Below are 27,244 nucleotides of genomic sequence, written 5' to 3'. Positions count from 1 at the left end.
AGCCATCCTGACAATTTGAATCATTAGTCCCGTCTCCCTTCATCCTTCCTTTCTCTCATTCCTCCCTTTTTAAGAAGACTCTAATCAGAAGAGGTCATTTTCTCCTAGTTAATTCTTGTCTAATAATGAAGATGAAATGCCCCCAACCTCCACTCCCCACCCCACCTCTCCTCGCCCCCCGTGTTCAGTCCAATGAGAAAGCTTCTGTCATAGACCAGGAAAGAGGTGTCACGCTAATGGTGAGAGGACGGGAAAAACAGCAGTAGGCTTTATCATTGCTGTGGATTGTCATGTGGAATGTTAGCCTGTTTTGTTTGGAACAGGAACACTTTGTATTACAAGAGGTAGGAGGTAAGCCTAGATAATTGTGCAAAATAAAAAACATCAAAGACCAGGGAAATGTTGTCAAGGTAACAGATATTGATAGTGAGACATGCAGGGAATACAGTATAGTGAGCTTTACCATTTCCATTAAATATAGTGTAGACTGTTAGCCCGTGGAACATTAGCCTGCACTGTTTTTAAATGTTTTATTGACAAGAAGTGGAAGGTACAGGCCTTGATGTTGCTACAAAATAAAAACTAACAAACTACTAAGAGTCAAATAGCCTGCTATCTTACAAAGACCATACTGAGCCGTACCTAGTAATTCACCCTGTCTCTGCAGCAAACCTTCTAGCTTAAACACTGAGTGTACAAAACATTAGGAACACTTTTCGTAATATGGATTTATCCTCAGGCCAGACTCAATTCGTCGGGGAAATGGACTCTACAAGGTGTTGAAAGTGTTCAGAAGGGATGTTCATAATGTTTTGTGCACTCAGTGTATGTCTCTCTGAACAAAACACAGACCGCTAGTGGGTTTCTAAAATGGCTACAGCATACTACTGCAGAGTCACCCCTTTAACACAGAACTCAGGTGATATGACGTGTAAAAACAGGTAACTGGGTGCTAATCACACACACACACACACACACACACACACACACACACACACACACACACACACACACACACACACACACACACACAGCCTGTGGGAAGAGGGACCCAGGTTACCTTTGTCATCATCACTCTGGCTAGCTGTCACCCACGCTGTTAGGGTAAGTCAACCTTCTGTTGCTGCAGGGGATGGTAGAGTAGAGAGGAGTGGAGGAGAGGGATGCATGGGGTCACTGGTGTACAAGGACCAGTGGAAGGCCAGTCAGAAACAATGGATCACTATTTTATCACTCAGATCAGAACACTGCATGCATTCTGACTCATTCTGAGTATGAGAATGCTTATAAAGGAAACGCTTGCGAAGGCAAATAACCGTATTATCAGTAGTTTCTAGTTTTATTAGATGTGTGTATGGGATATGCATGCTATAACATCGTTCAACAAAACGCTTACTGGCAAGTTCCTTCTGGACGGTGCAACCACAATAAAACTTAATAAAAGATAACAATAGAAACATAGTTAATGGTTCAGTAGAACAGAATAAACATTTTAGCATAAGTATAATGAAGAAAGGCACAATTACAGTCCAATATTTACTCATGTTTTGGGGAAGAGGGGTGGATGGGGGGCAGTGTATAAATTGAGCAGTATTATAAGTCTTGTAGCAGCCGTTGTGATGTGTGTGTGTGTGTAGCATGAATGTATATGTGTGTGTTTGTCTGTGTTGGTGTGTGCATGTGTGCTAAGGTGCAGAGAATCAGAGCAGGTGGTCAGTCCAGTTGAAGAGTAAACACAAGCAAATAGCGGATAAACAGGTTTTAGTACAGAGAAATGTGTGTGAGAAATAACGTGTAATGACGGCAAATATCGACAACCCCTCTGACATGCTTGCAGATCATTTTCTTGTACAAATGTTTGGTAGGGCGGCTAATGCTTCCGGAAAATGAAAGGAATTTGAGGGGAGGGTGATTGAGCGACGGACAGATTCAGACAAACAACCTCTCTGGTTCCCTCTCAGAAGCAGTCTTTTTTTTTGTTGGAAGTAATAGCTGTGCTTTCCATGAAAATTGCAGAACAAGCTCAATTGTGGTGGCTTCTGGTACATCCTAATGCCTTGATTCCATCCAAAATGCACCCCTAAATTATAGAATACTTTAATGACTTTTCCTCTCATTTTGGTCAAATTTGTTGTTGTACTAACTAGAAAGACATTACTTTACAATAAAATGACTGGAAATGATTGAAATTCAGTGTGTTAGTTGTTTTGGATATCGTCTAGGCCTTGTCCTGATCTCAACTCTTTCCTAAGTAAGAAAACCTTTTCAACATCAAACCTGTCTTCTCTTGAGATTCAAGTCACATTTACAGTCTTACTTCAACAGGTATGATTGAATAATGAAGCAGGTGTTAAACATGGGCTTTGCTAAACAGAAAGCAGCAGTTGTCTGTTAAATGTAATTAAATCAGTAGGCCACATATCTATCTGTCTTTAATACTAGCATATAAGTATCATTATCAATCTGTTTTATTTCATCATATTTTGGACCTGAACGCTCTCTCCACTTCCTATTGTTCCTGCAGTGAGAATTCATCTTCACTGAATATTTTCATAATTTATCTGCAGACACATCTCTCTTATGGAGGAGATTCGGTTCCATTAACCTAACAGATCCATTCAAAAAGAGCCAGTCAGTTGGCGAACAACCCATCGCTAGGCTACACTGCCATTCAAAAGAGAGCTACACTGACGAGCCATTCAGAGCCAGTCAGTTGGCCAACCCATTCAAAAGCCATTCAAAAAGAGCCAGTCAGTTGGCGAACAACCCATAGGCTACACTGCTTCAAAAAGAGCTACACTGACTACACTGACGAGCCATTCAAAAAGAGCCAGTCAGTTGGCGAACAACCCATCGCTAGGCTACACTGACGAGCCATTCAAAAAGAGCCAGTCAGTTGGCGAACAACCCATCGCTAGGCTACACTGACGAGCCATTCAAAAAGAGCCGTCAGTTGGCGAACAACCCATCGCTAGGCTACACTGACGAGCCACTTTAGCGGTCACTGGCATATCTTTTCATGGGCTTCGAATCCTAGGAAAAAACAAACAAGATCTTTGGTTTTACATGTCCCGATGCTATACCATGGACATAACTACATTGTATGATTTATAAATAGCAAAGGGATATAGGGGATTGACTTTATTCAGTCGACACTTTTTGTAAACTAGTCAACACTTGCCGTTTGGTAATCAATCAAAGCACAGTAAATAGCCTTTGCGCCCCGACTCTGTGGCTGTATAGGCCGATAAAACATGCGAAAGACTGACAGGTGTCTGTACTATCAATAGATCAATAGACGATGCATATCATTCTCTTTAGAGACAGAAGGCTACATGGACTTTTCTGACTAAAATTTTAAGTGGAAAAAGTAGCCCGGCTTACAATGAGTCTGTTATCGGCTATTTAGCTGACGGCCGGGCGCTTATGGAAAACACTGATGAATGCTTTTTCTCATGAACATATTGACTAAAGCAGCAGTCAGTGGCACAAATGTTTCAGATGAGGGCCTTATTTATTTATCTCTCTCTCTCTGTGTGTGTGTGTGTGTGTGTGTGTGTGTGTGTGTGTGTGTGTGTGTGTGTTGTGCTCCAAAACAATGATAGCCTCTGTACAGCTCAGACATCATCATCAGGCAGGTGGGTGGAATATGAATTTGCTTCAGAGTTCAAATACTTCCATTCATTGCCACTATTTTTGAAACAAGCACATATTTATAAGTGCAAATTAATATTTAATGTCCTTGAACTGTCCTCAAAGTAGTAAAGACAAACTCTTTAGAAATGTTCCCATCACTTCCCAAAGAAGTGTAAATGAGGGTACGTACAGATGTAGGATCTTCTTTTGATCACTCGTTTGCTGAGAATTTTCCTGCACAGCAGGAAATGCAAACTTGTAGTGTATTCAATGTTTAAAAAGGCTAGCAACTGGAACTGCCATGGGACCCAACTGGCTCTAGCATGATAGTTTAGCATGCTAGCAACTGGAACTGCCATGGGACCCAACTGGCTCTAGCATGATAGTTTAGCATGCTAGCAACTGGAACTGCCATGGGACCCAACTGGCTCTAGCATGATAGTTTAGCGTGCTAGCAACTGGAACTGCCATGGGACCCAACTGGCTCTAGCATGATAGTTTAGCGTGCTAGCACGGCGCAATTTACCATCCTTCAGCTGGTGGAGGTAAACGCTAGCACGGGAGTGGTTCCTCATCTCACTGTTCTTCATGGGAGACGATACAGGCGTGATCTGAGTCGAGGCGAGTTAGCCGTGCTCTGGCTGAAGGAAGGGAGTAGCTGTGCATGTGGTGGTAAACGTGATGGAAGCGAACAACCTAACGGTGGAAAAAATATAGAACATCTGTCAGCCCTAAGGCACAATCTACAAATGAGAGCGAGGCAAGAACACTAAGGCCCATGAGCAGGCTGGGAGGGAGGGAGGGAGGGAGAAGCCAATGGAGAGAGAGAGAACCCCTTGGAGTGCTTCCGCAATCTCACACAGATCACATCTCATGACGCCACATGCGATTAATCTTACATTCTATTATGATTTATTAATGTTCCACGTAGCGTGATTGTTTGAGACAAAGCAAAATCAAGGTAGTGGCAAAACGGCATGCTTCTTTGCCCTTTAAGTAGACCTACCTCAAACTGTGTTGCATGCCTTTCCTTGTATGACCTCATTATTATGTGATGCAGTGTAGAGGGTCTGCACTCCAAAAATATAATTTGCATATTTTTTTCCATTCTAGAGGCAACAAGTGCAACGCAAACAGGATTATCATTAATGTGCTTAATATTATGCATCGATCCCCCACTAGCTCCGACTAGCTTGTTGTACACAACACTCCACCATATCTTCCAATGTGTTTGTGTGTGTGTGTTGGGAGGTAGGGGCTAGGATGGGAGTCATAAAGCCCCAATTACCGTCAGTGTGAAGATGCGATGTTCGTGTTGGTGAGGTTTCCGGGCCGGGCCGGGGTGCAGTGGAAATGTCAAGGTGGTTAGTCAATTAGTCTCGACTTCAAATGCCTGGGCTCGAGAGACAGTACTTGTGTTTAATAAGGAGAGTTCAAATTGTTGCAGCACCTGGTTGGCTGGTAAAAGAGAAGAGAAGGGCTCATTATGTAGTCCAGAATAGAGCGCTGTAATACCGCATGCAAAGACAAGACAAAGTTTTGAGGGAGTGATCAAATACGGGTGAAATGAAGAGGTGAACTAATGACGAGGTAATAATGATACGGCCAAATCCAAAAAGATGGTCCATGCACCATTTGCCGCAGTGTGTTCTCACTTGTTCAATGTCCCTCTTTCTCTTCCTCCCGCTTGGCACCCCTTTCATTTTGGTGAGACCTTTACCCGAGCATCCCAAGTCTCCCGGCTGACATTTTTATTAGCCTCTTTTCCCACGCCAGACCTTGTCCCTGCCTGACTGCCCTTTTGCCTGTAGCCTCAATCCGGCATCTACTCGGCCTCCCATCCAAAGCAAGACCTGGATTGTGTTCGAAAACGGACTGAAACCGAGGAAGAGACTACCTGGGACGTGTCCACTAAGAAATGCTCATCTTAGTTTTCCTTTGTAAAACATTTTAAAACCTGCCCTAAATGAACATAACCCTGTAGTTAAACCCATTCAATCCCTTTCCATTGCTGACATGTTCTCCGTAAATAGGTTATGCCCTGGGTTCAGAGCAGCAACCGCGAGATAACTCCTTAGGTAGATCTTTAGTAAGCGCTAGGACAGTACATTGTATTAGCAGATGAAGAAAGTGAAGTCCATTAGGAAGAAATGATCTCTCCAAGGCACTGCGGGGCTTTTCATTAAAGATGTATTATCTTTCCTGGGTCTTAGTGAGTGTGTTACACTGAGATTTCTCACAAAGGAAAGAGGAGGCCATTTTTATTCATTCCAGACAGGCATACAGAGGAAATTGAAGCCATTCTGTCAGTAATTAAAATGCACGGTGGACAATTATCTCAGTTGCAATAGCGTTATTAAGATACATTCTTAAGACATGAATATAGAATGTCCATGTGAATATATTGGAACATTTCACTAACAGTAGATAGATGTACATTCTGATTTACTGTAGTATGTGTGTGTTATATAGTATGTCTTATAAGATTTACGTAATATGATCTTGCTGCCTTTTCTCCTGCCAAGTTGGACGGTTTCTACTCATGATTTTCCTCATGAAAAACCCCTACACTTCCTATCCATCAAACTCAAACGTATTTGCTGGGGAGTTTTCTTCTCTTTTTGGACACATTTTGGAATCGCCCTAACTCCAAATATAAATTGGACTATCTGACCAGCTGATGCAGAAAGAACTGTCGAATGGCCAAAAAGTTTTAAACAGAGGAAGTTATTTTAAAACTCTGGGGGGTCCATGGAGGTACTGCAAGGGGACTGCAAAAATATATATATTTTTATTTAATTTAATTTAATGAATATTGCTTGCAACAACAGAATAAACACATTTAAAATGACATACCTACAGTAAAAAATAGGATATTATGTTATTTCTAATGATGTCAACTTTATTTCTCAACTCCTAATATTGACATAGGCTTTGAAAAGCACCTGCGTTAAAGGCTACCAGTGCAGCAAGTGGCGCTGGCTGCTGGTATGCTTTCTCAACTCGGACATACAGTTTCTCCAACACATGGCGAACCTTTGTTCGCCGTGCAGAAACTCCCGCAGCAGAAACTCCCGCAAGCTCTGGGGGCTGATGAGACCATCCAGCTCACACCTAGAGTGGGGATAACAAGTATTTGATACACTGCCGATTTTGCAGGTTTTCCTACTTACAAAGCATGTAGAGGTCTGTAATTTTTATCAAAGGTACAATTCAACTGTGAGAGACGGAATCTAAAACAAAAATCCAGAAAATCACATTGTATGATTTTTAAGTAATTAATTTGCATTTTTTTTGCATGACATAAGTATTTGATCACCTACCAACCAGTAAGAATTCCGTCTCTCACAGACAGTTAGTTTGTCTTTAAGAAGCCCTCCTGTTATCCACTCATTACTTGTATTAACTGCACCTGTTTGAACTCGTTACCTGTATAAAAGACACCTGTCCACACACTCAATCAAACAGACTACAACCTCTCCACAATGGCCAAGACCAGAGAGCTGTGTAAGGACATCAGGGATAAAATTGTAGACCTGCACAAGGCCGGGATGGGCTACAGGACAATAGGCAAGCAGCTTGGTGAGAAGGCAACAACTTGGCACAACTATTAGAAAATGGAAGAAGTTCAAGATGACGGTCAATCACCCTTGGTCTGGGGCTCCATGCAAGATCTCACCTCGTGGGGCATCAATGATCACGAGGAAGGTGAGGGATCAGCTCAGAACTACACGGCAGGACCTGGCCAATGACCTGAAGAGAGCCGGGACCACAGTCTCAAAGAAAACCATTAGTAACACACCACGCAGTCATGGATTAAAATCCTGCAACGCACGAAAGGTCCCCCTGCTCAAGCCAGCGCATGTCCAGGCCCGTCTGAAGTTTGCCAATGACCATATGGATGATCCAGAGGAGGAATAGGAGAAGGTAATTTGGTCTGATGAGACAAAAATAGAGTTTTTTGGTCTAAACTCCACTCGCCATGTTTGGAGGAAGAAGAAGGATGAGTACAACCCCAAGAACACCATCCCAACCGTGAAGCATAGAGGTGGAAACATCATTCTTTGGGGATGCTTTTCTGCAAAGGGGACAGGACGACTGCACCGTATTGAGGGGAGGATGGATGGGGCTATGTATCGCGAGATCTTGGCCAACAACCTCCTTCACTCAGAAGAGCATTGAAGATGGGTGGTGGCTGGATCTTCCAGCATGGCAACGACCCGAAACACACAGCCAGGGCAACTAAGGAGTGGCTCCGTAAGAAGCATCTCAATGTCCTGCAGTGGCCTAGCCAGTCTCCAGACCTGAACCCAATAGAAAATCTTTGGAGGGAGCTGAAAGTCCGTGTTGCCCAGCGACAGCCCGGAAACCCGAAGGATCTGGAGAAGGTCTGTATGAAGGAGTGGGCCAAAATCCCTGCTGCAGTGTGTGCAAACCTGGTCAAGAACTACAGGAAACGTATGATCTCTGTCATTGCAAACAAAGGTTTCTGTACCAAATATTAATTTCTGCTTTTCTGATGTATCAAATTCTTATGTCGTGCAATAAAATGCAAATGAATGACTTAAAAATCATACAATGTGATTTTCAGGATTTTTGTTTTAGATTCCGTCTCTCACAGTTGAAGTTTACCTATGATAAACATTACAGACTTCTACATGCTTTGTAAGTAGGAAAACCTGCAAAATCGGCAGTGTATCAAATACTTCTCCCCACTGTATGTCTAAATTTCATGTTTTTAAGAAATTATTTTGACAGTAACCCTCCTTTTTAATTTCCACATCTAACAAGTGAAGTGCTTATTGTCCTATCTACATAGTAGTAGGTTAGTCAGACAGACTATATAGTTGTCATGCATCTAATTAGCCTATTACCGAGCAGTGCCGGTGGCAGCCCGCCTCGGCCTCCTCACCTATTTGGCTATCAAAAGTTCAAAACAGTTAGGTGAATCAGGTCGGACTCGGATGGAGAGTGAGTGCATTGTTGATGGTGGATGAACAAAAGGCCAAGTGGTCCACAAAAACGCAGCAAAAAAATCTTTATCTGACCAACCTCATGCCAAATGACCACCTTGTCCTCGAATGAGGAAACACCAGGTGGAAGCTAATAGGCCTAGTTATGCAGCAGCTAGCACTAGCAGCCTGCCAGTCCAGACTGAGACCTCACTGCCCGGGCCCTGCTATAAGAGTGGACTTATAGCAGGGCCCTCCTCTTCTTCCTCCCTTTGCGAATAGTGACAGGTTCCTCTAGTGAGAGTGTCGAGCCTCCACCTCCTCCTCCTCTCCCAGAAAACCAAGCTGACGGTAAAAGCCTACGTGGAGTCCAAGTTCCAGTGTGTAACATATATAGGCTACCATGCTAAGTACTGTATATAGCTATAGATAGGCTAGTAGGCCAGACTGCATTGTCTGTATAATGAAACAATCCCTAGTAAGCTATTGTTTTGATCACTGGCATTAATAGACTGGTTCTCCGTTCTACCCAAGCTGCACGAGAGCGTGAGGACGGCAAAGGTAGGCTTTTAGGGCTACAGGACAGTTGTATCCTATTTAAAAACGTAAATTTCTTACTGATTAGTATGTTGTTGCATGGAACATTAATTTCACAATCTGCAACGTTTGAATGTCCTACTATAATGACTATGGAAGTAAATACATTATTGCAAACAGACAGCATTCTAAACAGCAGCATTGCAACACTGTAGGCCTATAGCTTAGTGAAACACAAGTGTCAGGCTCAACATGAGAAAATGACAATCCAAAAAAACAAAAACATGTATCCATTAAAGCAAAGCTATAGGCACTAGCACCAATCTGATAGCCTATCGATAGGCAGCCGCATAGACGTTGCAATTTCAGAACCACGGACAGCGATCGGTAGTCTACACTGAGGGGCTGACTTTGCGAGGGTCCAGAGAAACTGCGCTACGCAAGTGCCCTTAGCCAAAATGTGTTTGGAGTTCCACTTCCTCTTCCAATCATAATGTGGGGGGGGAGTCAAAATGTAGAGAAACCTCACCAAATATATTCATTATAAAATGTTAATTACTTCTCCTTGCCATTATCATTCATCTGATGATAAGACAAGAGATGTGAAAGAAACACGTTTTTGCTAACATATGATGAGGGTTCCTAGGTCGCTGGTTTGCCTGGGAGGGGGGTCCCTTGGCAAGAAAAGGTTGAAGACCCTTGGTCTAGTTATGTTGGGTGTTGTGTAATTGTTACTTGGGCCACTAGATGGTGGCTGATTCATGGCTTCTACACTACTCTGCTGCTCTTCAGACACTCTCTACAAGGCGAAAGAGACAGTCAAGACTGGAGGAGTTCACCTACTGGTCACCGACCGTCCATGGGATGACATTAGTCGAACAAGCAACTCCTATTGTTTTCCGTTCAACAACAAATGCACCTGCTGCTCGTTTACAGGAAGTAACATCTGTCATGTTGCCCATTCAAACTCTCATAATCATGTCTGGGTAGTCAAACTAGAAGTGGGTAGTCAGCCTAAAAGTGGGGGTCTGTTGTTAGGAGCTACAATTTAGTGAGTACTACTTTCCCTCTACTCCTCTCCATGAACTTCCTTGAAATCTTGCCATTTGAACCTCCTATAGTGCAAAGAGAGTATATTTGTCGCTGGGGCACCGACTGTGTTACGCTTGGATTTAGAGAGAGGCTTCACAATCCAATTACTGTGACTGGGGTGAAATGGAAAATATGGGCCTAATTTCATTAATATTCTATCACTGAGTATTTACTGCTGCACGGCTATTAACTCACTGTGTTATTCATCGCACACTTCTTAAATGTCTTGCAGTTGGTGGCTGCTTCATTATCCTTTGGTCATTTTGAACCTCTTTGGCTTCATAAACTAAATACGTGCACACGGACACACACACACACACACACACACACACACACACACACACACACACACACACACACACACACACACACACACACACACACACACACACACACACACACACAGATGTAGCAATTCCAGGCATGCCCTCTCTTTTCCCCGTGCCCCATCAGGGGAAAGTGTGAAGTGTAGAAATGAACAAAATGCCAGCGTTTAAGTGTGGATTACAGAGCATGGAACTCTGATGGAGAACATTTCAGGGTCAGCATGATTCCTTCAGACTCCATTTTATTTCCCAAACTCTGTTAATTAAGCAACAAGTGAAGGATTTAACAAGCAAAGCATTACGCAACATTTGGACATGCATTGTTTTGACCAGAGTGTGATGGTTTCTTGAAATTGCCATTGGAAACGTTGATTGAGTCAACATGTTCAGTCTGTCATTTCCTGTCTAAACATGTCACCGTAATGTCATGTTGTGTGAAGAGGATGTTGACATTTCCATGCAGTTTTATAGAAATCTGTTCAATTACAAGGGGAAGCTCCAAGATGGCGTATCTAAAGATACAGCTATGTCTAAGCAAACAGTCATGTAATTACAAGGTAAAGCTCCAAGATGGCTTATCTAAAGATACAGCTACTGTCTAAGCAAACAGTCGTGAAATTCTGCATGATGAGGACGTTGTTGACATTTTTATACAGTTTTACATAAATATGTAAAATGACAAGGTAAAGCTCCGAGCTAACATAAGTCTAAAGGCTTATCCATGTTAAGTGAAGTTGAGTATTTAGATAAAAGTAGAACTGCTGAATACTTGGCAACTTCATTGCCCTGTTTACCGCTCGTGGTTAATGTCATCTTATGAAGCAGAATATAGTATTCAACACGACTCCTACAGGATTCATTCCCTCACAGCCACATCTGTCCAACTCTTCCCCTCATTTCTCTCTCATCTCAAGGTTATAAGTGGAACTAATCAGATACAACCACATCCCCGAGAAGCTCACCAGAATCTTCATAATCCATTTCCACGTCGCACTAGAATATATATCGATTTCCATATTCCAAAAACATATTATTGAAATAAGTTGTTGTGAGTGTTCCCCGAATTGATGAAACTGCTTATAATCCTCCCTTCACAATAGCTGCATTAGCCTACATAGGCTAGGATAGAATAGGGCTGTATCACAATAGCTGCATTAGCCTACATAGGCTAGGCTAGAATAGGGCTATATCGCACTAGGGTGTTGTTTCCATATTTATAGGAGCAGACACAAGTTTTTATAGTGCTCAGAGTTAAAATACTGTCTCTTACAAAGTGTTAATTGTGTATGGAATGTAAAAAAGAAACCTTGTTGGGTGCTACATTTGATATTTGATTGGATTGGTCAGCATGTGGATCACGTATGGCGCTACGCTAGCTAGCTCACTGTGATTGATGAACTTGTGTTTGGGGTCGGCCCACTATAGCTACCATTACCATGCATAGTTTGACAAATGACTTAGCAAGCTTGAGCAGGCGCGGCTGAGACTATGTTATATAGCCAATGGTTCCTGCTGGAAGTGTATTGGGCATTTTAGCTCATGCCCCATTCCCAAATCCACCGCTATTGATGGTAATCAGGGAAACTTAGGAGATTTGTCAAATGGGGAAAAGCTGAGAAAGAGTGATAACTGATTGGAAAGACATCTGTCATGTGACACAGGGGAACCTGTTAAAATCACCTTGGGATGTTGGTTGAAGGTTGTGTCTCCCTACTCCGTTAGCCTTTTCTCTATCCTCTATAACCCAGTCAGCATGGTTCCATAGCAGTGTGATCCCTGCACGACTGGTGTCATTAATGACAATTTGCTAGCGTAATGTTATCAGTGGTCTGGCTGGGGAAGGGTGAACTATAGAAATATGGTGGTGTGAGGAGACTCCTAGACTTCGACGGTTTGACGGTTCCACAATGTCTCGACACTGAAACTGTGGAGGTTTCAGAGTCGTTGTCTGACACTCAAATTGTGGACACTACTGGGATGGATGAGTTAGGATAATATATGCCAATCAGTTCATGGTTTTATTAACACACACACACACACACACACACACACACACACACACACACACACACACACACACACACACACACACACACACACACTACTTCCTTCCCACTGTGCTACTGATAAGGGGTTATGTAAGTGTTCAGGATGACTGATTCAATTACATTTGCTGCTGATTATATCTTTTGATATATGTGTTTTTGTTCTCATTTGGCACAATCACAGGGAAAAAATTGTGAACCTCCAAGAAAAGAACAAAGCTTGTGGGAAATTAGAGCTTTCAAAGCCTGACTGAACAGAGCACAGGAGAAAGAGAGAGAGGGAGAGCAATCTGAATGCGTTACCCATACACACTCGCTACAAGATAGGCAAAAGGTGTTTTAAAAGACTGTCTGTACAACAGTAATTAGGATCTAGCAGAGCGGAATACAGGTTTATAATTGAGATATCTAACAAGCGGGAGATGACAGTGAGTCTAAAGACGCCAATTTAGAACCGCAAATTACTGACATTATATCTGTTATTAAATGTAGACTTTATAATCAAATCATATATTTGAATAATAATTTAATTTTTTCAATCGTGCAACTTCAAACTCTCAAGCTGCCTATCACATGGATTCAGTGGTGGTCGGCGACGTTTAAGATGAGGGAGGATGAGCATGGCCTTATTTCTGTTATCAGCTCAATGTAAAATCAATAGGTTTAGGTTACTACATGATACTAGAATTTTCCCTATTCCCATCATGAGGTTGCTACAATCTAACCTATCAATGAAAGTTTACAACTTAGTTGCAAAGGTCGAGGGGAAAATTGGAGTAATCAAGGTGACAGACAGTGACACATTCAATACTTTGCACACTCTTGGCTGCATCGAGTTGATCTAGGGTGTAATCATTAGTCCAACAGTTGCAAACAAGAGTTTCTGTTTGACAAATTCAGGTATGTTTATCCCTGTTTCGTTACGTTTGCTTCCGTTTAAGAAATGTTTTTCAAAAAAATCGGCGGAATGAATACACCCTAATCACATTCCAACACAGTTCACTTTCATAGCAGCCACATACAAACAGCATGATAATTTTGCTCATTGTATAATTCCTTCTCGCATCTACACGCTCTCCTCCGCTCACATTTTCCCTTTGCTTGTGGACTTCAGTACACAACACATTAGCTGTCTGTGACCAGGCGAAAAAACCTTTCTAAGCCAAACCTTCATATTGTAACCGCCAACCGCGACACACGGCCTACATCATTGTCACCATATTAACTAACGTCATAGTCAACATGGTTACTAGAACTAACATGTTAGTAAACCTGCTACAATCATGCAGTACAGTGTACAGTCAGCAAGCAGTTTAGCAGTTACACCGATGGGGCCCGGTAGCAATACATTAATAAAACCAAAAGCTTACCTTGACTTGGAAGAGTTCCAGTGTTGGATAGCCATAGCCAGCTAGCTAACATAGCATCCCTCTCTGTTTGAGCTGAGTGTTTGAGCAGGCTAAACTAGCTAGCTGCATTCGCTAGCTAAGTGAAAGTGAAAAGAAAATACAACAAAATATAGCTCTCTCTCTCTTGCTTCTTCATTTTTAACGAAATTAATTTGTTAAACTGTTCAACTATTGGCTTTCTCTTTCTTTGAGTCTACTACTCACCACATTTTATAAACTGCCATGCTAGCTAGCTGTAGCTTATGCTTTCAGTACTAGATTAATTCTCTGATCCTTTGATTGATTGGGTGGACAACATGTCGGTTCATGCTGCAGAAGCAGACGGACGTCCTCCGGAAGTTGTCACAATTACTGTGTAAGTCTATGGAAGGGGGTGATTTTGTATTGAAGTCGTTGTACCCAGAGGAGGACGGAAACTAGCTGTCCACGGAGTCCATCATGGTGCTACCCTACAGAGTGCTGTGGAGGCTGCTGTAGACCTTCATTGCAAAACAGTGGGTTTTAATAAACTATTTGGTGACGTGAATACATTTAGTATAGTTTTATCTAAAAAGGATAACTGTTTTAATGTTTCACATTTTTTTATGATATTTACTGAGTAGGATGGTCCTCCCCTTCCTCTGATGAGCCTTCACTGCATGGATTACCAAAATATATACCATTTAAATCTTTATCCAACACTGATTCAAACTAAGCCTCACTCCCAAGCCAACTATAATATCTCCCATTCTTCCAGGACCAGCTCCCTCCATGGCTAGCTCTGATTTATATTTCTGTCTGCTCTCATTCAGATCATGCTTCTGACTGACCCGGAGGTGGAAAGCAGCCTGCTGATCAGCTCCGATGAGGGAGCCACCTATCAGAAGTACCGCCTCAGCTTCTACATCCTCAGCCTTCTCTTCCACCCCGAGCAGGAGGACTGGATCCTTGCCTACAGCCATGACCAGAAGGTAAGAGGAGAGGGAGGAGAGAGAACTGACTGACACAGGTACGCACACACCCACTCAGAGATCACTTAACTACTGTATCTGGTAGATAGCTATAGTCTCTTTTTGTCATCAGAGGCTTTCTGTATTTTGTCTGTTTTGCCCTCTGTCAGACATCAAAACAAGATGAGCTGTTATGAATGAATAATCTTTTTTTTCCTTTTTTTTTTCGTGTCAAATCGTCAATTGGCAACCCCATCCCTTATGGGATTAATTGACACATAAACAAACATTACAATAATTCACTATGGTAATTAAATGATAATTCTTCTGAGTCAGGCGGTGGGGTGAGGGATGAGGTGGCATCAGTTGGGGACTGGTTGCTCTGCAGTTGAGTGAGTCGCGTTACCATGGTGAGAGAGAGAGAGACTTGATTAGCATATTTTGTGGATTGCCAGTGGATTTAAATTTATGATAGCCCTCAACTAAGAAAGTGAGTGGGTTTTAAACTATGAGGGTTGATGATTGTTGATTCTATTTAATATATTGGAGTTTAGACAAGTGGCAAAGTCAAGTGTTCATAACTTACGCAACGATTTGCTTTATTTGAATAAATTGAGTTTCTGTGGCTGAGACTAGAGCCATGTACTCTATACCCCATATACTCTATATATAGTGTCATATACTCAATCTACTACATTTTGCTGTATATGGAGCCATACTCCATATATATACTGTATTCTCAATATTCTCCACATACTCCATATATAGTGCCATACACTCAATATACTCAATATAGAGTCCCACTGTATATGTGGCTCAGGTGGCCCTACATGAGGATTTTACGATGCAGTTTGGGGACTTTAGAGGACGAATCCCTAAGTCCCTTAAGCTCCTCATCCGTTAAATGTAGGCCCGGCATCCCTTCCGATAACTTTAGGAGAAAGCAAAACCAACAGGGGTGAACCCCGATAAACAGTCATATGCACCTTAACAAAGGCTAAACGTGTATTATATAGCCTTAGACCGAGGGTTTGACTAATTCCTTTTCACCATGACTCAGGGGTTTGATATCCCCTACAGTATTTTCGGAAAAAGGCATCAAAGGTATAACATATGTGGCGATGAATCATCAAGATTCTAGTCCAAGGGAATGAAGCGTTGCCGTTTTAAGAATAAATAACCGTCTAATATATGAGACGCTGTCTGATGATGGTAATTACTGATGAACTACTGAGGCAGGAGATGGTAATATGTAAAATATATATTCCAGACCTGCGATTTATAGCAATTTTGAGAATGACCATTACCATTAATAAATGCCTTGCTTGCAGCCAGAGCCATTTGCGCCTAATGTTTCACATCTGATAAATAATGAATGTTTCTCTTTTCTTTCCTGAGGAGGTACTTAGTGTAACTTGGGAGGTGTTTGGTTGTAGTTATAAGATGCACCTGGCCATGCATATACACTGAGTGTACAAAACATTAAGAACATCTTCCTAATGTTGAGTTGAACCAACCCCCCCCCCCCCCCAATCGCTCATTCTCCTTACCTACCCCCCTCTCTACTTACCTGACTACCCAGACTCCTTGCTCCAGCTAAATGCTACGCCACACGTTAGTTTATTCTCCGCAATGAGTCTGAATCCGAGTACCTCCCAGACGATTTCTTGAATGTAAACAAATTCTATCCATTTTGATTGGTCCCAGAAATCGATGGGTTGGGCCAGAGCCAGAACACACGTGGGTAAAGCAGTGGGTTTGAAAACGGGCTTTGATCACCTGATTGGTTAGAAATGATCCAATCACTGATGACTTTGTTTTGTACAACACCCCTCATTTCGACATCTCGACAAATAGCTTCAATGATGGCAGTCTCAGACGAGTAGCGGAAGAATTCAGTTTGAGTCGTCAGGCAACCTCTCTACCTCCCTCCCTTCCTTCCTTCCTTCCTCACTCCCTCTCTCCTACTCCTGTCTTTCCCCTTTCCTTCATTTATCTTGCAGTGGTCCCTTAGAGCTATTTCTCCTCATTATTTGCATGTCTTAGATTGAGGGACTTCTAGAAAACACACACACACACACACACACACACACACACACACACACACACACACACACACACACACACACACACACACACACACACACACACACACACACACACACACACACACACACACACACACAGAGAGAGAGATCACTTAACTACTGTATCTGGTAGCTAGCTACTGTCTCTTTTGTCATCTGAGGCTTTCTGTCGGTTTTGGCCTCTGTCAGACATCAAAACAAGGTGAGCTGTTATGAGAGGTGGAGGGTGAGAGTGAGGGGTGAGGCAGCATCAGGGGACAATTTTTTTCTGCCGGTGAGTGAGTGGCGTGACCATGGCGAGAGGCTATTGTCTGACTCATTACTCATATTCAGATATGACAAAGAGAGAGGGAGGAGGGGGAGAGAGGGAGAAGAGAGGGAGAAGGAGGGAGAAAGAGCGATTAGACGAGTTAGAGACTCGATTGGTGTCGGTGGATGTAAACTGAAAGTAGTCCTGAAGGTAGCCCTGAACTTTCCAGGAAGCGAGAAGCATTCACACAATGGGTTGATGATTGTTGACATAATGACACTAGATTGTGTAATATTTTTAAGTTCAACTGAGTGGCAAAGTCGAGTAGTCATAACTTACTCAGACTGATTTGCTCATACTTGAATAAATTCCGTTCTTGTGACTGAAACCAAAGCCATATATAGAGCCACATACTCCATATACAGTGCATTCAGAATGTATTCAGACTCCTTCACTTTTTCCACATTTTGTTACGTTACAGCCTTATTCTAAAATTGATTAAACAGTTATTTTTCCTCATCAATCTACACACAATACCCCATAATGACAAAGAAAAAACTGTTTTTTAGAAAATGTTGCAAATGTATTAAAAATCAAAAACTTATATCACATTTACATAAGTATTCAGACCCTTTACTCAGTACTTTGTTGAAGCTCCTTTGGCAGCGATTACAGCCTTGATTCTTCTTGGGTATGACGCTACACACTTGGCACACCTTTATTTGGGGAGTTTTTCCCATTTTTCTCTGTAGAATTTCTGGATGGGGAGTGTTGCTGCATATCTATTTTCAGGTCCAGAGATGTTTTATTGGGTTCAAGTCCGGGCTCTGGCTAGTTCACTCGAGGACATTCAGAGACTTTCCCGAAGCCACTCCTGCGTTGTCTTGGCTGTGTGCTTCGGGTTGTTGTCCCGTTTGGGAGGTGAACCTTCGCCCCCAGTCTGTGGTCCTGAGCACTCTGGAGCAGGTTTTCATCAAGACACTCTCTGTACTTTGCTCCGTTCATCTAGTTTCCCAGTCCCTCAACTGTGAAGCATGGTGGTGGTAGCATCATGCTGCCAGGATGTTTTTCATCTTTGTCATTGTGGGGTATTGTATGTAGATTGATTGAGGGGAAAAAATGATTTTATCCATTTTAGAATAAGGCTGTAACGTAACAAAATGTGGAAAAAGGGAAACGGTCTGAATGCTTTCCAAATGCCCTGAATAGTGCCATACACTCAACATACTTCATATATTTCATAGAGTCCTATAGATGGCCCTACATGGCGACTTTCTTTTGCAGTGTGGGGACTTTTGAGGACCAATACCTAAGTCCCTTAAAAGGAAACTTCACCATTTTTCAACTTCTTGAACATCACCTCCAGCACCACCCCAACATAGACATATGTGACAATTGTTTATTTCCATGTTTGGTAGTAAAAAGAGATAGAGGAAGATACGTGTTTCCAATGATATCATCATTGTGCATCGTTTGATTTTGACCAATTGTGCGTAGGCATTGCCAACTAATTGCCTACTAATTCTCTACTAATTGGTTTATGATGTCCTTGGAAAGACTCATCTTTCTCTATTGTTTTTACTACAAAACATAGAAACGGGCCATTTTCACATATGTTAATGTCGGGGTGGTGCTGGAGATGGTGAAAATGAGGTAGATTTCTCTTGAAGCTCCTCGTCCGTTAAATGTAGGCCCGGCATTCCTTCCAATAACTTTAGGAGAAAGAAAAACCAACCGAGGTGAACCCCGATAAACAGTCATATGCACTTTAACAAAGGCTAAACGTGTATTATATACCTTTAGAACGAGGGTTTGACTAATTCCTTTTCGCCATGACTAAGTGATTCGATGAATCAAGCTCGATGAATCAGACAAAGATGTAAACATTGTGCTTATAATTAATTGATATTGGAGTCTAAGGGAATGCAGTGCATATTTGTATCGAATAAATGGTTATGGAATTGTTCATGAATAAATAATCATCTAATACATGAGACACTGTCTTGTGATGGTAATTGTCTGTGAATTACTGAGGCAAGAGAGAAGGTAATTATGCCAAAGATATATTCCAGACCTGCGATATATAGCCATTTTGACCATTACCATTAATAAATGCCTATCTTGCAGCCAGAGCCATTTGGGCCTAATTCTTCGCATCTGATAAATAATAATACTCATTTTCTCCAGAGGAGATACTTATTGTACTTCGGGAGGTTTTCGGCTGTTGTTATAGGATGCACCTGGCCATGTGTATATATATGCTACACTCTATAGACCCTCACTTCTTTCTTCTCTCTCTCTCTCTCTCTCTCTAAATCTCTCACTCTCACTCTCCCCTCATCTCCCTCCCTCCCTCAATCTCCTGCTCCCGTCTTTCCCATTCTCTTTATTTACTCTCTATGGTCCCTTGGAGCTATTCCTCCTTCCTCCTTGGCATTTCCTAGATTGGAGATCTGGCTCTCTAGCCAGTACTTATTTCAGTGTACAAATCCCTCTCACTCTCCCTCCTCTCCAACTTGCCTGACTAAGTGCTAACACTGTATGTGTCTCAAATGGCACCCTATTCCCTATATGAGGCACTACTTTTGACCAGATCCATATGGGGCCTGGTTAAAATTAGTGCACTAACTAGGGAATCGGGTGCAATTTGAGACACAACCTCAGTGTGGGGGTTAGCTAATTAGTCAGTGATTTCCTCTCTACCCCTTCTTCTTGCATCTGTTTAATTCAACTCTGTTCCTTATGAAAGTCATAGCTCAGCTCAAATAGCATTTTTTACATTTTCCACTGCCATGTATTGACGTAGAAATATATTGACCATGTTCTGTGGCCAGAATAGCATATGCTCATATGCAGATATTGCAGATAAGGCACAAATGGTATGGAAGCAACCGACTGTATAGTACATGCAGTACAGTACTGTACATACATAGTAACGTGTTCAACCTGGCCTGATCTAATGTTATGACATGGTTATGAAATGTTTAATGATGTTACGGATGGTAGTAGCATGTGTTGTGGACTGAAGACCCTAATGGTTGGCCTTCACTGGTGTTCTTTGAAGACCATTGTGTAAAGACCTTGTTAAAGACCTTACATAATGGAACATCATTTCACTGCAGTTCAAATGCCTGCAATTCAGCTTGGCTTTAATGGTGGTTCGGATCAGTTTAATTAAACATGATTATCAATTGAATAACAAGAATTTTCAAGGGGATTATTTGAATGAAAATGTGCTGAAATTGAGGTCTGTTAACTGAGGCCTTGACTTCACCCTTCAGGAATGAGTAAAAAACTACAATTTAAAAAAATAAACAAATATTAACAAACAGTATCACCATTCAGTCGGCCGTTAATAAATGACTGTTTACATGTTATGCTTGATCGCTCACGTTTAAAATGGAAAAAGTCCACAAACTAAAACAATTAAATAAAGTCTCATGCCTCGTTGACTTCTCTGCTATAATCAGTAAACCAATACATCATTTGGCTTAGCTGTCGCAGGTGATTTTGTAAAAGAATAAAAAAATAAACCACATCCAAACTTTCACAACTTTACCATTCTCACAAGGTTTGCGTCTCATTGGCTGGACATCAGTAAACAGATTAAGCTCAAAAAACAACAAACAAAACAAAGCCCAATATTGACATTGTTCATGGATAGTTCATAGTAACCAGAAAAAATACTGACTCCAAATTAAATAGTGAAAAAAGAAGCAACCAAAAGGCATTTATTCCATGCTTATTCAGGATATTCAATTGTGCCATGCTTCCTTCCCCAAATAAGATTTCCTGTTTCTTGAAAGAATCCCCCCTCGGCTCAAACCATCTACCAATAGAGATTGAAATGCCTATGTGTGTGTGTGTGTGTGTGTGTGTGTGTGTGTGCGAACCATCTCTGTGTAGCAGCTCTCAGTAGAGATTGGGATATCTCAGCAACCTTCCCGAAGTGCTGACTTGCGAAACAATGCTCACATTGAGACCACCGGCTGTGCTGCGGCTCCCCTGCTAGGCCCCCCGCCACACACACACAAACACACACATCACCCCCCCCCCCCCCCCCCCCCCGCTGATCTCTAGCCTTGTTAGGAGTATGCAGCCATATATCCAGTACAATGACACCCTCACCATACACAATCCCTTTTACAGCTTCTTATTTAACCTGGGAATGTGTGTGAGGTTTTCACATGGAAAGAATGTGTGGAGGATTGACAGATCGTGTCTATCAGCTTCAGCCCTGTTCTGAGGCACATTTTTTGCTGCTCTCTTGTGCCAAGTAGGTAACATAGCATCTCAAGAATGTAAATCAACTTGAGAGCAATTTTTCCTACGGAAGTAATTGCGTGATTGCATCATTTGTGAAGTGAGCAGGACTAATTGTATAACGAGTTGTGCTCATATTGTATCACATTGAGGGTAATGGGAAAATGCTAAACTATTTGAATTAAAGTAAACTATATCTGGACTGTCACTTAGGGTTTGCGTTGAATGATTATTTTACAGTATTCATTTAATCTGTCTTGTCTGACTGAATACAGAATGTAAGTCCCACCGGCTTTCTCCCCACAGCTGTACAGCTCGGTGGAGTTTGGAAGGAGGTGGCAACTTGTCCATGAGAGGGTGGCCCCCAATCGATTCTACTGGTAAGCACAGCAACCTATAACCTTCTTCCTGTCTTCCCTAATGCCAAGACTAACTATACATTGAAATCCTTATTTGGTCTTTGGAAGCAGATATGCCAGAGTGAATCCTCTTCTTTGCGTTACATTATTGACATGTCTGCGTCTGTGCTTTCTCAACATGAGATAGCAAGGTGCTGGCGCTCCAAAGAGTTTCAGACTTCTAACGAATGCATTAGGGCTTGTTCGTGAACTCACTGTGCTGAATGGTTCAGGATTTGGAATGCAGCTAACGATGTGGTCTTCGTTTGGTCGAGCGTGGCTAGTGGACAAGGGAATGTGAACAGACCCAGTAGTCAACACATGAGTGGAATTTTGGATGAGTTTTGTGATTTCAGCCAGAACCTGTTGGAGCTCAGGAGGGGTCCTGTTCAATGTTATTCCTAAAGCAAGGTCATATCCAAGGTTTTGGAGTTACGTTTGGAATGTTAGTTTGAGGGAGTTAAATGGATTTGGATATGCATGAAATACCTTGTACAATTAATGCTGCAAATATATATTTATTATCCTTTTTTTATGAGCTTCTCTGTCATGGGATACAGCAGTCCTTGATAATACTTGATAATGAGAGCATTGTAGTTTGATTTAGATCTTCTGTTTGAACCATAATGCCCTAGGTCTTTCGAAAGCATGACCTTACTTGACCGTGTCAGTCAAATCCACCCCATGAGAATGCTCTCGTCTTCTATCTATATTCTGCCGGGATTTGATCTTCCTTCTACTGTTTCGTTTCTTGTTCTCCTCCTCTGTTCTCCGTCCTGTTCTACTTCGTAGCTGGTCCCACGTCTGCCAGACACGAACTGTCAAAATCACACTGTTAACCCTGATTCCTAACCCTAACATTACATTAGACCAAAGAGGTAATACATTTTTACAATATAGCCAATTTTGACTTTGCAGAAGTCAAAATCAAGCAGAAATCGCTCAGTTCTGACTCGAGGACAGGACTCGTCCCAAAAAACGTCAACCTGCCAGCCGTGAGCAGATTTTCATCTAGAATCTGGATCACATCTATAGATCACATCTTCTCTGTTTTTTTTAATGTGAGGCAAGAGCTCCATCTCATGACAACCCTTCTAATCATTTGTACCTGTTTAAACCACTAGTCTCAAGGAAAGACAACATCACAGCTAATCACATGTCAAATCATTATTACTGCCCCTTATCTTCCCACATTGTAGATGCTGTAGATTCAAACTCACCACTAGTACAGTCTATGAGAATTGAAATAGGTGAGCTTAAATAATAGTTGTTCACCCTTATTTTTTAAACTGAAGAGAGAATGAGGGAGAAAGATAAATAGGTCAGTCTCCAGAGATTATGCGTTTTATCTAGGAAATCACCAATACTGCCAAAAAGTGCCATAATTAAGACCGGGGGGTGGGCTCTGTGCGTGATCTCATCTCCCTTTGTGTGCTGTCTCATTTGCTCTATGAAGATATCCCTCCGATTTCCTTTTAGTAAATATTTGAGGCCTGTAATGATTTTGTGCAGCTGCACTGTGTCTGCGGGCATTCTGAGCAAGCAAATCAATTACCTTCCCTCTTGCTAATGTTAGGATGTGTTCTCCATCAATCTGTCAGGAAGGTAAGGGCAGTTTGGTATGGTTTGGCCTTGAACACGGTAACATCACACGCAACACCTGAGGTAGTTTTCCTTTTTACCTCAATGAACAACCTTTTGAGGTGTTCCTCAAGGTTATAGCCTGGGGCCCTTGAAGTTTCTGGCAATCGTTATTCTGGTTGTCATTTCCCCTCAGTGTTCTGTATTTATCTGACAAGCAATCTCAGGGATGAGAAGGTAAGTATAAGCTCGGTAGCATCAGTAAAGTCCTTCTGTCCTTCCTTGCTAAAGAATAGTGATGTACATGAAAGAAATTCGTCTTCTCCCCCGCAGGTCGAAAACGGGTTTAGACAAAGAACCGGGCTTAATTCACCTGGAAACCATCATCTCTGAAGGACGTGAGTAATTCAATTTTCAGAGTTCCTGCTCTGTTCCTCAATTTTCCGGTGTCTCTACTGTACTATGAGCCTTGAACTAAAGTGGAAAGGGATTGAGAGGGTATGTAGGGCTACGGGCCACACGATTGAAGGCGCACAATGACGATTGAGAAAAGTAATGCATATATTAGAATGCCTTTAAAACCAGAGTGATCCCGATACTCAACATTCTGAATGTCAATGAAATGGATGGAAACACAATGGCCACCTGTCCGGTGTTTTAGCACGGACATAATTCACTTGAATGGATCTACCTGATACAGTGACGCAATACGCATGATACAATACCAATTCACAATTTATGTTTTTCTACTCTGTCATGAACATATTATATTTACCATGTATCCTAACGTCAAAAGGTTGAGACCGATATGGAGGTAACACATGACATATACACCTCATAGTTAATCTACGCCATTGTACTGGGGATACATCTCTCAAAACTTAAGGGGTATTCTTCCCGGCCCTCAACTAACTCAATAGACAAAAATAGAAGCTCCCTTCTAATCCCTGACAGAAAGCAAACAACCACCCTTTTGGCTGGGGTGGCAGAATCACCCCCAGTTAGCAGCCGCCACAGATACAGACACCCTTGTGACAGCGCAAGCTTTGCCCCAGTATGGCCATCACCATTGATCACGCGGCTCACTGTGTAAACCAGACAGCATAGTTAGCTGAAGCCTAACACACAGGGACAGCCAGTCCCACACCTCTCTCCCCACCTCACACCGCAATAGAGGGGAAAGAAAGCAATTGGCCTCCCTGGTCCACCCTCCACTTTCCCCTCGCTTTTCTCTCACCACTTTATTGACACAATTAATGTGAGACACCTGATGGAAGGCTAGCTCGCTGTGAAGGCTGCCTGTTCCCCATTGGCTAATATGATCATTGGTTCAATGGCTGCGGTTTCTTCTCTCCGTGTGTGCAGAGGCGCTGTACGTCACCTGCAAGCTGCAGAACTGCACCGAGGCCAATAAGGGCAAGCCGTTCCCTGGCTACATTGACCCCAATTCCCTTGTGGTGCAAGACGAGTATGTGTTTGTCCAGGTAGGTAATTGTACATATCTGACGTGAACCAGAACAGAGCTGTGTGTGTAAGAGAACATGTAGTAGGATTATCAGAAATTTTGAGATCATATCAGTATGTATATTGCGTGAATATGCATTGGGATTGATGTGTTATACTGCTTGAATGTGAACGAACAATGGTATGTGTGTGAGAGAGAACATGTTATACTTTTATTGGAAATGTATTATAACAGATTATCTTAATCAGGGCTTTAGTGTGTAGTATGTTTAATGGGTCATATATATCTTGAATGTGTTTTTTCATTCAATGGTTTCATGACCTGCAGGTGTCAACTGGTGGCCGTCCAATCTACTATGTGTCAGCCAAGCGGGAAGTCTTCACACCCATGAAGCTACCCAAGTACACCTTGCCTAAGGTATAACTCACAGACACACATGGTCATACAATGATTGATCAACATGCCAGGATAGGAGCAGAAGCAGGGAGACAGAGTAGAGGGAACAGAAGCAGGAAGACCGAGTAGGGAGAACAGAAGCAGGAAGACCGAGTAGAGGGAACAGAAGCGGGAAGACTGAGTAGAGGGAACAGAAGCAGGAAGACCGAGTAGGGAGAACAGAAGCAGGAAGACTGAGTAGAGGGAACAGAAGCAGGAAGACTGAGTAGAGGGAACAGAAGCAGGAATACTGAGTAGAGGGAACAGAAGCAGGAAGACTGAGTAGAGGGAACAGAAGCAGGAAGACCGAGTAGGGAGAACAGAAGCAGGAAGACTGAGTAGAGGGAACAGAAGCAGGAAGACTGAGTAGAGGGAACAGAAGCAGGAAGACTGAGTAGAGGGAACAGAAGCAGGAAGACTGAGTAGAGGGAACAGAAGCAGGAAGACTGAGTAGAGGGAACAGAAGCAGGAAGACTGAGTAGGGAGAACAGAAGCAGGAAGACTGAGTAGAGGGAACAGAAGCAGGAAGACTGAGTAGGAGAACAGAAGCAGGAAGACTGAGTAGAGGGAACAGAAGCAGGAAGACTGAGTAGGGGAACAGAAGCAGGAAGACTGAGTAGGAGAACAGAAGCAGGAAGACTGAGTAGAGGGAACAGAAGCAGGAAGACTGAGTAGAGGGAACAGAAGCAGGAAGACTGAGTAGGGAGAACAGAAGCAGGAAGACTGAGTAGAGGGAACAGAAGCAGGAAGACTGAGTAGGGAGAACAGAAGCAGGAAGACTGAGTAGAGGGAACAGAAGCAGGAAGACTGAGTAGGGAGAACAGAAGCAGGAAGACTGAGTAGAGGGAACAGAAGCAGGAAGACTGAGTAGGGGGAACAGAAGCAGGAAGACTGAGTAGACAGAAGCAGGAAGACCGAGTAGGGAGAACAGAAGCAGGAAGACTGAGTAGACAGAAGCAGGAAGACCGAGTAGGGAGAACAGAAGCAGGAAGACTGAGTAGGGAGAACAGAAGCAGGAAGACCGAGTAGGGAGAACAGAAGCAGGAAGACCGAGTAGAGGGAACAGAAGCAGGAAGACTGAGTAGGGAGAACAGAAGCAGGAAGACTGAGTAGAGGGAACAGAAGCAGGAAGACTGAGTAGAGGGAACAGAAGCAGGAAGACTGAGTAGGGAGAACAGAAGCAGGAAGACTGAGTAGAGGGAACAGAAGCAGGAAGACTGAGTAGGGAGAACAGAAGCAGGAAGACTGAGTAGGGAGAACAGAAGCAGGAAGACTGAGTAGAGGGAACAGAAGCAGGAAGACTGAGTAGGGAGAACAGAAGCAGGAAGACTGAGTAGACAGAAGCAGGAAGACTGAGTAGGGAGAACAGAAGCAGGAAGACAGAGTAGAGGGTGGAGAAGTGTCTAGGGCTCATGCTGGAAACAATCAGTGATCCCTGCTGTAGGAGGAAGTATATGGTTCCGGAAGCGAGAGTGTTACCCACTCGACCAGACTCCGGTCCAGTGGATATATATCTATGTTTCAACCTACCTTAAATGCATCAAAAGAATAATCTCTATGGGAATTCAAACCTAAGCCATCATGAGACCAATACTGGAAACATCACAGGTAGCTTTCTATCCAGCATCTCTTTGTTATTTATGAGTGAACTGAGGCCAAAACCAACTGCCATTATTTCTGGCATTGTTATTCAATGCAGTTATATGCTTGTGGTCTCCTTTGTGGCCTTCCCGCCTCTCCATTGACAATTAAACATGTTTTATTCAATCAAGCCATGGGCCATCCTAGTCTCGTTCTCTCTCTCACACACTCTCTCGCTCTCTCCCTCTCTCTCTCTCT

At 42.6% G+C, this 27,244-nt stretch overlaps 1 protein-coding gene across 3 annotated transcripts in view; it reads left to right on the top strand.

Moving 5' to 3' along the window:
* Positions 1 to 27,244, top strand: part of LOC115103701 (VPS10 domain-containing receptor SorCS1-like) — a 185,736-nt gene that overhangs the window by 113,354 nt on the left and 45,138 nt on the right. For all 3 annotated transcript variants that reach the window (XM_065006209.1, XM_065006210.1, XM_065006211.1), the window contains exons 4-8: positions 14,789 to 14,947; positions 21,833 to 21,906; positions 23,839 to 23,903; positions 24,871 to 24,989; positions 25,298 to 25,387. In XM_065006209.1, the coding sequence (XP_064862281.1) occupies positions 14,789 to 14,947; positions 21,833 to 21,906; positions 23,839 to 23,903; positions 24,871 to 24,989; positions 25,298 to 25,387 (507 nt within the window). The remainder of the gene's footprint in view (positions 1 to 14,788; positions 14,948 to 21,832; positions 21,907 to 23,838; positions 23,904 to 24,870; positions 24,990 to 25,297; positions 25,388 to 27,244) is intronic.

This window comes from Oncorhynchus nerka, linkage group LG21 (assembly GCF_034236695.1).
Source record: "Oncorhynchus nerka isolate Pitt River linkage group LG21, Oner_Uvic_2.0, whole genome shotgun sequence".
Classification (NCBI taxonomy): Eukaryota; Metazoa; Chordata; class Actinopteri; order Salmoniformes; family Salmonidae; genus Oncorhynchus; species Oncorhynchus nerka.
Note: the sequence above shows the minus strand (reverse complement) of the source record. Positions and strands in the feature narration are given on the sequence as shown.